At 47.4% G+C, this 15,216-nt stretch overlaps 1 protein-coding gene across 2 annotated transcripts in view; it reads left to right on the top strand.

Annotated features, from left to right (window-relative positions):
• ralgps2 (Ral GEF with PH domain and SH3 binding motif 2) overlaps window positions 1–15,216 on the top strand; it is a 95,461-nt gene that overhangs the window by 28,426 nt on the left and 51,819 nt on the right. For both annotated transcript variants that reach the window (XM_012839540.3, XM_012839541.3), the window contains exon 6: window positions 10,804–10,887. In XM_012839540.3, coding sequence (XP_012694994.1) covers window positions 10,804–10,887 — 84 coding nt within the window. The remainder of the gene's footprint in view (window positions 1–10,803; window positions 10,888–15,216) is intronic.

Raw genomic sequence — 15,216 nt, forward strand, 5'->3', positions numbered from 1 at the left:
GGGGCCTCGTTTCTGTCAGGTGTCGGGCTTTAGTTGTTCTGTTAAAACCGCCGTGTCTCCAGGCAACGGTAAACAGCGCTCACGGTTCTGCGGGGTTTGCTTGTAAAGTCGTCGGATAAAACCACAGCAAGAGGCTGGCCAGGCTGCACATGTGCACACTCAGATTTACAAACCCTCTCACTTTACACATATGTGCTGTGTACACACACACACACACACACACACACACACAGAGACACACAGACAGAAGCACATGCTGCCTGGTATCTGGTCTTTAGAGCAGATGTAATGTGACCGCTTCTTTATTCAAAAATATTGGAAGAGCGGGATTAGTAGAGTTGGGAACTGACCCCTCCAGTACTCCACCAATATGAAGCATCATCCCACAGACATGCGCTCTTTTCTTTTTTCTTCCCTTCAGTCCTTTTTTCCCCTTCTCCCTGTCTCCCTTTTTCCCCCCTCTCTCTCGCACACCCGTTCATCTCTGTGGTTGTGTATGTATCACTTGCTCACTCGCCTTTTCACTCACTCACGCATGTGATCACAATCAAACTCTCTCTTTCCTGAGCGATTGCTCCACACAGACATGTCCTCCATGTTCTTGTGCACCCCTGACATAATGGACCGGAGATCTGGCCTGTTTGTGTGATTTATAAGGCACATGATGAGCTTCCCCCCTTACTGAAGCCCAATGTAGCATTCTAGGCCTTCACTTTTATGAGCACTGGCACAGAAAGACCGATAAAGGGAGAAAAAGTAAGAGATTGGGGATGGGGGGGGGAGAGAGTGAAAGATGGAGAGAAAGACAGAGGAAAAAGAGAGAGAGGGCTGCAATGGCGAGTAGTTGGGCGAGTAGTTGGAATGAGTGGAAAGAGAAGGATATGTGTGGAGGAGTGGAGCGGGGAGAGACGGCCAGTGTGATTTAGCTCTGTTTGGTAATGGAGATTTGCAGTCATGATTAGCTGCGCTGCTGTCATGAGCCGCATACTTTTTCAGCACTCTGGAGAAATCTGTTGGAGATGCAGATTTGAATGGCTAACTTATGAGTCCTTCTGAGGAGGTTTGAAGGATATTAGAGAGAGAGGGAGAGAGTGAGTGAAAGAGAAAGAATGTGACCTGGCAGAGAGTGTTCACACGGCCCTGTGATGTTTTCTGTCTGTTCTGAACGTACCCCGTATGTCTGTCTGCCTTGCTTCATTCATATCACTAATGGACAAAACAGACCTCCAAGTGAGGACTGGAGGGGGGGGGGGGGATAGAATGGAGGGCCTGCTGAAGCTCCCTCGTACAGCTCCCATGCTTATAACACGGAGGACAGGAGCAGCTACAGCACAAGTTCTCAACCAGAATACTGACTTATGAATGCACACACAGTATGTACTGACTCACTGAGCAGCGACTGCTGATGACAGTTGCTTAAAACATTAACGGCAGCTTCACGTGTTCTCTCAAGGGAATTGACTGTGTTTCTAAATGTTTCAGGAATACATGTCACTTTGATAGTTTGGGTTTGAAGTGGGATGAAGGTGAAGAGAATTCATTAAAAGAAACGACTGTTCTCTTGGAGGTTTTTGTTCATGAAATAGCTTCTTTTTTTTTAAAGACCGCCTGTGTTTTAAACGGCTGAACGTTAAAACCTGTAAAAGCAAAACCACCAAACATCTGGCCTTGGCGTAGCAGATGTTTTTCGCAATAATCAAACATCTGTGTTGGCCAACACTTTTTATAGCGTGTTCCAGTCCAGCTCCTGTCATTTCATTGATTACAACTACTGCTCTTCTCTTGTCTGTGCGCCAGTGAACTAAGCTTTCCTTTGGTCTTAAACTCGGTATCCGTTCATCTATTCTGATTCATTCAGGTTGTCTTAACTTGACATAACAACAATCATCTAGCAGATGCCATTCACTCTGATGTTTTTCCTCTGTGTCGAGGTTTGGTCATTTTTGTCATGCAGCTTCTCACCAACAGAAGTTGGTATGATGTAACTTATGACCTCATCGACTCCAGGTTTTTAACAGTCTCACCTCTCACATGACCTGCACTTTCACCCTTCATTGACCCCCTGACCCCGGGCCTCCTGCTGAACCCCACCAGCTTTTCCTCAGCGCCTGTCTGTCTCCCCTCACTGACACGTACATAAACCCCCAACCTATATGATCTCACAGTGCCACGCCACCTACATCTGATGCATTAAAAGCCCATTGAAACCCCGTTAAGAATGACTTATGGCAGATTGGCCCGAGTCGTACCCTCTTTTTCCGAGCGCAGCATCCAAACAGCATGTGCTCATGCCTTTGCACTGCCACTCACTGGTTCTTTTACAGGCGTGATTGTGTGCGCCGTGACGTCTGCATGTTGCGCGCAGGCATCCGCTGGGAGCAGGCTAGCATGGAAAAAGCCGTCATCTGGCTCGTTTCGATGCAAATGTCATCCTATCGCTGCTCCTTCTTCTTCTTTTTTTTTGTATTTGGCAGCTCTTGAAGAGCACAGGGCTTTCAAGTTATTTTGGAGTGTTTTTAAATGACGCTCGAGATCGATTAGGATTCTTGCCCGAATTTTGAAGTACTTTTAATGAACTTTTTTTTTATTATTATTGGGATGAGAGGAGCCGTGCATTTCCATGTTGGAGGTTTTATTTTCAGAAGTCTATAAAACACGTCGTAACGGCCACTACTGCTGCCTGGGTCTTGACGTCGGGATGTCTGTGGGAGATTGAGTCTGCTGAGTTGACTAGTATTTATGTCCAACTGGTGTGTGCGCGTGTGTGTGCGTGCGTGTGTGTGTGTGTGTGTGTGTGTGTGTGTGTGTGTTGGGAAGTGCGGGCATGAAAAACCCAATAAGAAAGATTACAATGACTTCTGTGTGAAGGAAAACAACATGACTGCAGCCGGGACTGTGTGACAACATGACTGTGTGACAGGCAAACCACTCTTCTGCGTTCCTCATGTCCTCTCCCACTCTTTTCCTATCTTCCCTCTTTTTTCCCTCCACTGACAGTGGGCCGGGGATGGGGAGGGGGGGGGGGGCTGCTATGGGGTGTGTGTGTGGATGTCTGTAGGTGGTGACAGCTTCACTAGCTGATGCTATGCCTAGTCAGCAGCTCTGGGCCTTATGTTTGGCCCGGTAGTCACAAAGCAGGCAGGGTAAGAATGGTAGAGAGAGAGAGAGAGAAGGGGACAGAGAGGGATAAGAGATGGATGAAGAGCAAGACAGCATTTTTTTTTTTTTTTTAAATATAAATCTCCTCATCGGTCTTGCGTCTGGCACAGAGGAACATGCAGACCGTCCCTGCCTGCCTCCAGGACCACTCGCTTGTTTTGCAGTGAATGGAAAACTCTTGTAAAAAGAGCAAAGCAGAAAGGGTGGGCAGGAGAGGGTGAGGGAATATTGGTGGAGTTTGTGGAAGGATGTTTGCCAGTTTTTTTTTTTTTTGGGTAGATAAAATGCATTCATTGGGAACTAAATTGAAGAGCTTGGAATATAACTGCAATTAGTTAAAACTAATGTAAATTTAGAGCCAAAGCCTGACACTTAAAATATGAAAAACTTAAATTATGTTTCTTAAATGAAACCACTCTGTGATTTACTGCAAAGCAGAAGTTTTTATCGGTCTCTAGTAAATACCATGTAGGGAAACTTAGATAAATGACTGAATACTCCAGGCCTGTTCCAGGACGCAGCCAATCAGACTTCCTTTGGCATAAACAGCATTCTTTTGTTTAACTCTTGAAGGAAATATGGGCGCACGTAAACTGGGAAATAATTTAACCTTTGAATTGTGATGTAGTTCAGAAGACTTGAGCATTTTGTAACGACTTTTTTTCCCATTTCTCTCATCTCCATGCACTGTAGAATGAAAACACATTTCACAGTCTGTCTTTTGCTCTTTACTGATCATACATGTCAGGCACATTTAGTTTTTTTTTAGTATTGAGACTGAGGCAGGGTGCGTCCGACAAAAGCGTTGCGTCCCTTGGTGCTCTGCGCAGACACACCCTACTGCATGTCTACTAAGCTGTGTCTATTGGGATGTAAAATAAAGCCTTGTTAGTAAATCAGTTGGGGTCCTTAGTACAAGTTAATCAGAGCTATTGGGGGTTAGAAATCTAAAGTAGATTTGAACCTGAGACGTGTATCTTTTTTTTTTTTAAGGTTATTTTTGTTTCCCCCCCTAAATCTGACTTTTATAGCCCTGGACTCCAGAGGAAGTCTGGTTCTGCTTAGCTCCTGGGATACCCTGGGTTCTGATGGGATCGGGCAGGTTCTGAGGTAGAACACGGTGTTCTCTGTCCAGCTGAGAACCCCAGGCGTTGATTGGATCCATAGAGGGGGGGGTTGTTGGTTATGTCTCGTCTTTTTCTCCCCCTCCTCTCTGAAATGCCTCTGATTCTCTAGTGGCTCTCTCAGTAATGTTTTCCAGCCCCATCTTCGGCTGCCTGCTCGGGGGAAATTAAACAGCATTGTTTTTTTTTAGCCCACAGTTGTGGCAACAGTGTCAACAAGAAGTCTTTTTGGCTTTTGCAGGAGTGAATATCACTTAAATTGCCATTGTAAACTGCCTGCACTTAAAAAGACTCCTGCTGTATTTCTAAGCCATTGTTAAACAGGCTTCCATCTTCTAACGATGTCGCTGACATAACGCATCTGTTGGGCTTTGACGAGAATGATGACATCCGCCAAAGCGCTGGGGTATAAAGCTTGTCACATAAATCTGTCCGGAGACGAAGTTGAATGTTTGACGTAGCGTACAGTCACAACGCTATGACAACAGTCATAACATTTCTAGGGATGAGGAACTTGGGACATGCTCCTCATCGCTAATATATTTTAATAGGCATAACATTTCTGACCTGGAAAAAATGGACATCATGAATAACATGCATCGACTGTGAGCCCCGTTTCTGGAAAAGTCATTGGATGCATAGATTTATGTAAGCTTAGACGGGAGAGAATGTACTCGTACTCAAACTTGCACACTTAAGCATATACTTGTGCACATGCAGTCAGTTGCACAGGCAGGCACATACTAGTGAGCTTTAGAATTACTGTAGAACTTCACTCGAACACATACAGATGGGACATGCACAGACTTTGTGGGAGAGACGTCCATGGCTGGTCCAACAAGTCCACTCACATACACACACACACACTCACTCGCATACACTCACTCACATACACACAATTAGGAGTATTTGAAATCAGACAGAGCTCCTGGCTTCGTAGCGAAATCGAGCTCCTGAGAGCAACCATTAGGAAGCAAAAGCACCTGAACACAGACGCGAGCTCTAGGGGCGTTCTAAAAGCCCTCCTTCTCACTTTGTCTCTCTTACTGTGCTATTCTAATCCAGCACTTCTGCTCCCTGCAGGATTTCTTCGATCTGTTTTCTGTCTCATACTTTCCCATACTCTGCGTGTGCGCGGGGGTGTGTATGTATGTCTGTGTGTGTGCGTGTTTTTAGACCGCATCCACATCACTTCCAGGTTTCCGTGCATGTTTGAGACATTAGAGCCTGACTCAGCAGCGGGGACCATAGGCTGGTGGGCCGGGCGCCAGCGTCTGATAGGGTCGTTTAAATCATCCCCCCAGCCCTCCATTGTTCCCTGGCTGCAGCGGCACTCTTCTTAAGGACGTCTCCGCCATGCATCATCTCACACGATGGAACCCCCCCCCGCCCCTCCCTCGGTCCACTGCCCAAGGTCCCCTTGCTCCTCCGTCTCTAAACCTGAACTTCTGGGAGATCCCGCTCCAGGTGGTCCACCGTTCGCTCTTGGTCCAAGATGGACCTTCGGATGCAGAACTTTGGGAGTAGTTGCAGGGTAGTTGAAGAAGACAGTTCAACTTGAGGTTACAAACATTCTCAAGCGAGAGTTAAGAAAATGGGAGGGGGTGGCGGGGATGAGCGTGTTGTGAAGTTGTTTGAAAGAGTTGGTCTGCAGGGCAATTGTTTTGTTTTGTTTGTTCCTTTCTTTCTTTTTCCTTTGTTTGCTTTCTCTCACCCTCGCAGAAACGCACACAAGCGTTCTTCCGCGCCTGCTGCTGTTCAGCGCAGAGCTCCTTGTTAAAAGAGAAAAAAAAGAGTAAAGTTGTGTAATGTTCTCTGTAAATCAATCGCTTGTGCAGACCCAGTCAAAGGGAAATCAAATGAAAGCTCAGAAGTGAAAGACAGAACAGAATGGTCCTCGGATCGGCGGCTCCTCTGGCTCCCTGCAGCTTTTACTGTTCTGTAAAGGCATAATAAATACCTCCGTTAAAAGGACAGCTTCCAATTACGTAATTCTCTCTTTTAAAATGCACAATTTCTTTGAATGCTTGTTGTTGACACAACCCTTGTGTAATGGTAATTATAACCTTCCTGCTTTTGAGGATAATACATATATAAGACACAGACAGACATACATACACACACAAGGGTACATCACTCCAACATACACACACACACACACACACACACACACACAAGGGTACATTACTCCAACACACACACACACAAGGGTACATTACTCCAACACACACACACAAGGGTACATTACTCCAACATATACACACACACACACACACACACACACACACACACACACACACGGGTACATTACTCCAACACACACACACAAGGGTACATTACTCCAACACACACACACACACACACACACACACACACACACACACACACACCCCCACACACACACAAGGGTACATTACTCCAACACACACACACACAAGGGTACATTACTCCAACACACACACACAAGGGTACATTACTTCAACATACACACACACACACAAGGCTACATTACTCCAAGCAGGGATGCACTGCTCTCGTTTATTTGAACATCCCTCCTTCTACCTGAGCAAGAATATTTTCCTAAGCATTTAATCCCCTGGACCTCCGTTGCGGCGATATGAAAGCAGGTCCTCCCCAAAGTTCTGGACCCCCCCCCCCTCCTCTCCCCCAACCTCCATTCTCCCAGGTGGCTGAAGCGCACAAAGCCTTATTTGTGCTCCACACACATATACACACACACACACCCCTCTAGGCTCCATCGGGGCCCTCTGCTCTCAGGAGCAAACGGCGGGCGGCCCCTACCCATCACCGTCAGGGCCTCAGAACAATACGCCGATTCACACAGGCGACGGATGGAACGTGCCGATAAGGGAACAGTGAAGCCGCGCTCAGGGTCGTAGATGCGAGGGATTGGTGGGGTCACCCCCTCCCTCGCTCCTTGTGTGCGTTTGAAGAACAGCGAAAGTGCCTAAACGCTGGGCCTTTAATGAGCCGCTGTTTGTCATAGCCTCACAGTTGGACTGACCTTGACCGGAAAGCCTGCACTAAGCCTAGGCGGCTTTTGTATTTCTTTCTGTCTTTCTTTCCTTCTTTCTGTCTTGCCCTGCGTTTCTCTCTCTCTCTCTTTCTCTCAGTGACTAACTCATGCAGTGCTTGTCCTCTGTAAAGAAAGTTCTAGAATTTAATGAAGAAAAATTGGGTTAAGTAGTTGATGTTGACTCCTTCACTCCAGGTCTGTGACAGTGTTTTGCCTGCACCTACTGTGAGCTTGACTGTCCTGGGGTTTTATGTGTAACTACAGACACAGCGGTGTACAAGTCTGTAAGTGTGTGTGTGTGTGTTCACACGTGCGTGAATGAGGTAACCGTCCAGCGTCAGGGGTGTGTGTGTGTGTGTGTGTGTCAGTGTGTGTGTGTCAGTGTGTGTGTGTCAGTGTGTGTGTGTCAGGGAGGGAGATGTTGATGTTTTTCCTTCTCTCTCTCTATGGGGGCAGGAGGTCTGTGTGAAGGTCCAGTCATGACCACGTCACGCGCGCTCGTTGTGTTTTGAGTTCCTCTCCATCACCCCTGCGGTATCAGATCAAGCCAATTTCCCCGTAGGTGCTGATGATCCATGCCTGAGCAGCTCTAGGTGTGGGGCTGTAATAGAGGCCTCTTTGTCTGGGCAGTTTGACTGCCTTCCCTGCTCCTACCGCTGCTGCTTTACCAGAACCATGGCAGCCATTTACCAGAAACTAGCCCAGTCTGTGGTCAGACACCCAGCAATGGAGCATCTCAGTCTGGCCCTCATTATCAAGAGCCCTGGGAAGAGAGAGAGGGGTACTTGTGCACAGGAGTGTGTGTGTGTGTTGAGAGAGTTTGAGTGGCAGTGCCGATGTGTTTGGAGACCTGTGTAAAATAACACAGTCTGTGTGTGTGTGTGTGTGTGTGTCTGTGCACGCGTGTGTGTGTGTGGGAGAGAGTGATTCATCAGTGTCAGGCAGTGTCTGTAGATTGCAGATCTTCTCATCTTGTCACTGATGAGTGCAGTTCTTTAATGTGGCTTTTCTGATGATTAGAGGGTCTCTCTCTCTCTCTCTCCCTCTCTATCTATCCATCTCTCCTTCTATTCCTCTCTCTGAGTACTGAAGTCTTCCGCGCTCCCCACTGGAGCCCTGTGTAAAATCTGCTTCCTAGATTTGTATGTGGGGGCTCTGGCACTGGATCAAGTAATGTCATCTTTTTGGCAAATAAACGGTGACTGGAAGAGACTGGAAAGGATTTGAGGTTTGACACTGATGAGTTAGAGAGAGAGAGGGAGGGAGGGAGGGAGCAAGAAAACACAGGTCGCACTATAATGTGGAACTTTGTGAAGATATCATGACGGTAGTTAGCATTTCCCTCTCCCATTCCCATCTTTTGTATGTTATCCAGTTTCATGTGGTAGGGTTTTTCTTAGTTTAACTTTCGGAAGCAAAAGAAGTAAAGCATTTCAAATGTGTGCTACAATGAGAAACATGCCTCCATTGAAGCAGAAGCAGGTTGAGTTCAGGATTAGAAGTTGCTGTTGGCATCCACACTCAAAGTTAACAATGAGAAGTTAAACCCCCCCCCACCACCACCACAACCAGGAGCTGTTGAGAAGAAAATGTCAGAAATGAATCGATACAGCTTCAGGGTCGATGCGGCTTTCAGCCGTGGCATTCAGCACCAAAATACAAAGAAACACTTACAACCCACCCCACCCCCGCATCGAAATTTCTTCACTCTTTTTTTAAAAGATGGCATTTTGAAAGCCGCAATTCAGTTGAATTCAGAATACCCGAGCCACAAAAGCAACACGTCTCTCATGTTGGACAAGTCTGCCTTTCATGTGTCGGGGAAGAGAAGAGATAAAAGTGAGAGCGAGTGGAAAATGATGCTGGAAGGAAAGCAGAATTGGGTACCGTTAGGTGGAGCTGATGATGCCACACTCCTGTAACTCTGGCAACCCTCCTGATCAATCCATATATGCTTTGTTGTCTAAATATTTATTGAACGCGGTTCTGGATTGATACGAGTTTAGCCTTCTTTTGCAGTCGGCTGCTATTCGTGAAAACGGTAGACGTCTCTATTTAGATGGGCGTGACCCCCTTTGCAAACAAACTCTCAGCAGCGAAGCTCCGAAAACTTCCCCGCTTTTGCCTCTGCAATTTATGACGTCGTTATTGTGAATGAGAGCTCCGCATTCCTCTATCGCACTGGTACACAGTGGGGATGGTGAAGGAACGGGGAGAAAGCGGAATGCAATACCGAACTTCGCCACGGCCCCACTATCTCATAACGATAACTGGCAACGCTGTGAATCACCTGGGCTCGGGTCTGAAACGTACTGCGTGCGCTGGCTTTTCTGTGGGCCCCCAGGTTCTGGGTTCGTCTGAGAGGCTTTGGAGCAGTGCCAGAGATCTGGACTTGGATAAGACGGAGATGGAGCATCACTCCAAAGCCGCACAGCGTGAGCCGTAAGCGGTTATGACAAGGGGAATAAAACGGTCCGATTATTCACCCCTCCCACCCCTGGCTATGAACGTTGATTGATTTGTAGGTGTTGGCTTTGGTGTTGGCCATCCTCCCATACGCCTGACAACACCCTCGGAAGATTAAGATCTGGTGTGTGTGTGTGCGTGTTTGTGTGTGTCCTTATGATAAGAGAAGATTTGCGGTCAGTCTGACCCAGAAGTGGAGAGAGGCCAGTAGGGAGATGTGCTGGGCTGGTTCTGGCGCTTGGCTGTCGCGCTGCTCTGGTGCTGCTGCTGCTGCTGCTTCTCCTCTGAGAGGCTGTCCATCTGTCTGTCTGTCTGCCAGTCGCCCGCATCCTCCTGGGGCTGCACTGACTCTGCTGCACTGACCAGACACGCACCACACAGAGCGCCACGTTCATGCTGAGTTTGTCTTGGCTGTTATGCCCGACTGCATCACTTTCCCTCTGTCACACACAAACTCACACACACACACACTCTCAATGTCACTGTGTTCATTACTCTCTCAGTTGCAGTGTCTCCACATGCACTGGTTTACTAAGGCCTTTTCTTACTTTATACATGATCTTACAGACTCCATCAAAGCAACGTGTGTGTGTGTTTCCGCGCACATGTGTTGTGTGTTTGCGCATGTGTTGTGTGTTTGCGCATGTGTTGTGTGTTAGTCATGGAAATGACATGAGGCCTGTGTACTTGCGTAGCTCTAGGGGCGGTGTCTGGCTGGAGATGGATTGAGCTCAGACCTCGGCAGTGTGTTCAGCTCTAATGGCTTTTGTTATGAGTTACATAAAGAGATCCTGGGGTAAATTGTCAGTAAAATCTGAATATAAATATGCTTATTAACCAGAGCTGACACTTTAACACGGCAAATAAATCACCCAGGATCATCCAGCTCTAGTTGCCCATTATGAGAGAGACAATGAATTCCTACAGGCTGATGCAAAGCGTCTGTGTTTTGTCTTTGTGTGTGTGTGTGTGTGTGTGTGTGTGGTGTGTGTGTGTGTGTGTGTGTGTGTCATGCAGGAGCTGTCGAGCTGCGGCTGGAACAAGAAAGAGAAGCACAGCTCTTCACCCAATGTTGTGGCTTTCACCCGGAGGTTCAACCAGGTAATACAAATAAATCCATCAGTAAACACACACACGCACACGTTCACAAGTACATGCACATGGATATGTACGGTGTATGGGGGGGTTGCATTAACTTTTGCATACTGAAGAATTAAGCATCCTAGTTTATTCTGTTGGCAAACACATGCACACACACACACACACACACACACACACACACACACAGACACACACAGACAGACAGACAGAGAGAGACAGTTCCAGAATGTCCTTTCTGTTTCTATTCAGTATTTATTTGAAATGGCTGAGGTATGCTCCCAGTGTCACTGATTTATCGCCTTGGCAGTACAGTTTTTTTTTTGGGGGGGGGGGGATCCATGCTATGCCATAACTCATTGCCATGGCAACAGTGGGTGTGTAACTGTCCACACAGACTGATCCGTCTCAGTTGCTCAAGGTTAGACGGACAGGGTGAAGAGATCTGGGCAACTTCCCGCTCATTTAACAGACATTTTGTATCTTAACAGCCACAGATAATCGGAGGCATTTAAGTGTTTTGTCTCAAAAGAGGGAAGAGAAGGGGAGGGAAGGAGAGAGGGAGAGAGAGAGAGAAAAGAGAAGAGTACCGGTGTCCCAGAGGAGCTTTTAACACCAACAGAAAGGGAGATGCAATGAATATAAATGGTTTGTCCTTAGCTGGCCCCATCCCTTTATCTGTGTGTGTGTGTGTGTGTGTATGTAGGGGTGTACGTGCGTGCGTGAGTGTGTGTGTGTAGGGGTGTACGTGCGTGCGTGCGTGAGTGTGTGTGTGTGTGTGTGTGTGTGTGTGTACACATTTCCTGATGTTACCCGTTTTTGCCATCAGTTTACTGCGCCAATGATGTGTTGGCAGCCCTCCGGCCTTTTGATCTACATCACACACACGCAAATTACGCTACACCTTTTAAATGGTCTACATAGTCCTCCAGTGTAAATATGAGGATATCTATGAGGAATGTGTTTCTGTGGAAAGTTTCCTCATATATATATATATATAAATATATATCAGCCCACAGACACACACACACACACACACACACACACACACACACACACAAATGTGTGCAGCCAACACAAATGTGCTTTATGAATAATGGGAAGTGGAATGGCAAGTACAAAAAGTCCTTATTGGACCCCTCAACATCAGCGTCTCCCCGCTCCCTCTCTTGCGTGATGTCTTTTATCATCATCATCATCATCATCATCTGTAGTTCGGAAGGCTGCCATCCAGTCTACTGTCAGACACTCTAGTCTGTGGGCCTTATGTATGGATGTAGCCTATGTGCGTTTAACTTGGGCGTGGGCTTGTGCAGCTGTTAATGGCCAGCATGTTAAGGGTTTAGTTCATGTTAGCAGTAGCAGCAGCTATAGGATGTTATCAATGCCCAACCCAGGTACATATATGTGCTAATAGTAGCACCATCAGATGGCCTTTGTGAGCCCCTGTGCAGGCAAAATGCTTTTATGGAAGTGCATGGTTTTGATAGAGGTTTGTGTAGGCATAGCTCCACAGGCCCATCTATAAACATTCTTAGCTGACTAGCATGTAGTGTGCGTGTGTGTGCTAGTCTGGAAGTTTGCCAATGTGAGTTAGGATTTGTAATGAGGGGGTATAGCCTAATGTATACAGCTGTAAGGGGTTTTATTAGCCAAGCTCTTAGCTTCTGTCAGTTTTATATTGTATGAGACCCACACATAGTCACAAGCCTCTCTTCTGCAGTGTGTGTGTGTGCGTGCGTGTGTGTGTGTGTGTGTGTGTGTGTGTGCACACTTCTGTGGCTGAGGTCCTAGGTTCCTGTCTGGTTTATTGTTATTTTTCACTCAAAGCTTTTAACAGGGACGTTTTATGTGACCATTAATAGAGCAGTAAAAGGATTCTGCCTTTTACTCCTCGCGTTCCTGTGGTGTCCTTCGCGTTCCTGTGGTCTTCATTGGTGTGTGTGGGTGTTGTTTGATTATTTGTGTTTTGTGTTTGTATGCCTACAACTGCATTTGAAGCCAGTTTTCTTCTTAAACTTGTCCAGTCACGCTCACTCGTAATCCCTCTTGTCATAAGGACAGGAAAACACAACACCTCTCTCTCTCTCTCCCCCCCCCTCCCCTCTCTCGCTTTCTCTCACTCCCTCACTCGCTGGCTAGCAAGAAAATGTTCAGAGTTGCAAACTTGCTTCTAGTAGTCAGCTATGTTTTTTCAGTCATTGTAGCCAGTTTACAAACCAGCTTACCCCGAGCCAGTGACACACACACACACACACACACACACACACACACACACACACACACACACACACACACACACACAAGGGTAAACCAAATTGAATATTTCCATTAGGTGAGAACGCGTCTGACACAGACAATCTCCTGGCGTGTGCTACTTGTGTGAAAAGGCAACTCTGGAGATCACATGAGAAGACGGCTCCACTTAGTCACTCTCAGCAGCCACGTTGCTCAGTGACAGACGTTGCCAATGAGGAGCCATTTGCAGGTCTCTCTCCCAGCCCACATTTGCATACGCACCTCAGGCTGTTTTCTCCTCATTCTGGTGATGTTTATCTCCAAAAACGTATTTGTCATTCTCTCTCTTTTTTTTTCTTCTCTCTCTCTCTCCCTCATTAAACCTAATAGACCATTGTTTACGCTGCGCGAACCATATATTTGTGGCTTCAAAGGCTGGGTGCGGGGTGGTGAGGGGTACATTCCAGGTGCGAGGCAGACCACAGCGGAGAGCATTTGCAGTAACCCCCAGGCCCAGGCTGCAGCCTCTGCCCCAGTGTCCTCTCCTCTCATCTCTCCTCCAGTTACGTCAACCCCTCTCCCAGCGCTTTATACGAGAGACTGCAGCTTTTACGACCGTGCGCCGCTCCTACGGAAACACCTGCGGTAAAATGATCTAATGCGATCACATATAATGGGTGTGTGTGTGTGTGTGTGTGTGTGTGTGTGTGTGTGTGTGACCTCGCAAAGCCCCCGTGTATAAGGGGGTGAACACGTGTACCCCAGCACCCCCCGTGTTCTGGCGAGGTGAGCAGCGCTGGAATTCTCATCATGGCACCGCTGCTACTTGGAACGGCTCGGAACCCCCCGGAACACGAGGGTCATAGGATTCCATTCTGTACCTTACTAATGGATTAGCACACACCACAGCCAGGACATGCCATTAGATCTGGGAGGGACTGAGGCAGAAGGGAGGTGAAGAGAGTTGGGGGGGGGCGGGGGGGTTTGGAGTGGAAAGACGCTAAGACTTTAAATGAGGCCAGCTCAGCCACAGTTGCGTAACGTCAGCGTTCCGGAAGCGTTCATCTTCTATCTCCACTTCTCCCCCGTCTCTCTTCCTGACCAAGGCAGGGCCGTGCCTGGGAAGTGGTGATTAGCACAGAACTGTCAGACCAGGCCCTGCACCTCTGGCCCAGTGTGACGGGGCGAGGAGAGCCTGCGCTTGGCAGCTTAGCTGCGGTGTCTAGGGGTGTCTAAAACACAAGCTGAAAGCATCTTTTTCTTGAACTTTAACAAACCAAAACTAATGCCTGACAACTAACCTACACGCTCGCCCATGTGAGAGGACACTTACCTGTGGCTCCCACTGCCCCGATGGATTAGTCCGTTTGGTTTTATTTTGTATTCTTTTTTCGTGGTGGCTAATGTGATGAACTGCTGTATCCAAAATGTCACAGTCCACTGACTCACATGTCACAAACCAAAAAGAAGGAAAACAGTAGGCCTCTACTCCTGCAAAGGGCCTAACCTAATTGTGAGCCATCTTCCTGTCCATTTGTTTGTTTCTGTTTCCGTTTCTTTGTCTCCATCATACAGTATGTCCGTCAATCCGTTCCTCATTTGAAATTCTTATGTATGTTTTGTCCGTCTTCACACCGCTCTCTCCCTCCATCCCTCCCTCTCTCCATCTCTCTATTTCTGCTCTCTAACCTCTCTCTGTCTGAGTGATGTTCTGGCTCCTCTCTCATTATCCTGCCCAGGCTCTTCTTAAGCTCATTAGTCATGCCTCTGCTCCTCTCTGCTGATTAGTCTCTTAATGGTCTGGCCAGGAGATGAGGCTGATTTCCCCCCAGCTCTGGGGTGCTAGACTCAGCCCCCACAGCGGAAGCCCTCCACACACCAGCCACACTCCACTCCAGAAAGTGCAAAAACCCTCCAGAAAGTTTCAAGAAGGCTGCTGTGCTCCTTTAAGGGCCTCACCTTCTCGGAACTTTGGGTGTTAAGATGACAGACAAGGAGTAAAAGCTGAAGTGAGCTGTAGACCACATTCCGCTAACTTGTCAATAATGCAAAGCGCGGAATAGATCATCTATCTATCTTTCTCACACACACACA

The sequence above is a fragment of the Clupea harengus genome, chromosome 10, assembly GCF_900700415.2.
Source record: "Clupea harengus chromosome 10, Ch_v2.0.2, whole genome shotgun sequence".
NCBI classification, from domain to species: Eukaryota; Metazoa; Chordata; class Actinopteri; order Clupeiformes; family Clupeidae; genus Clupea; species Clupea harengus.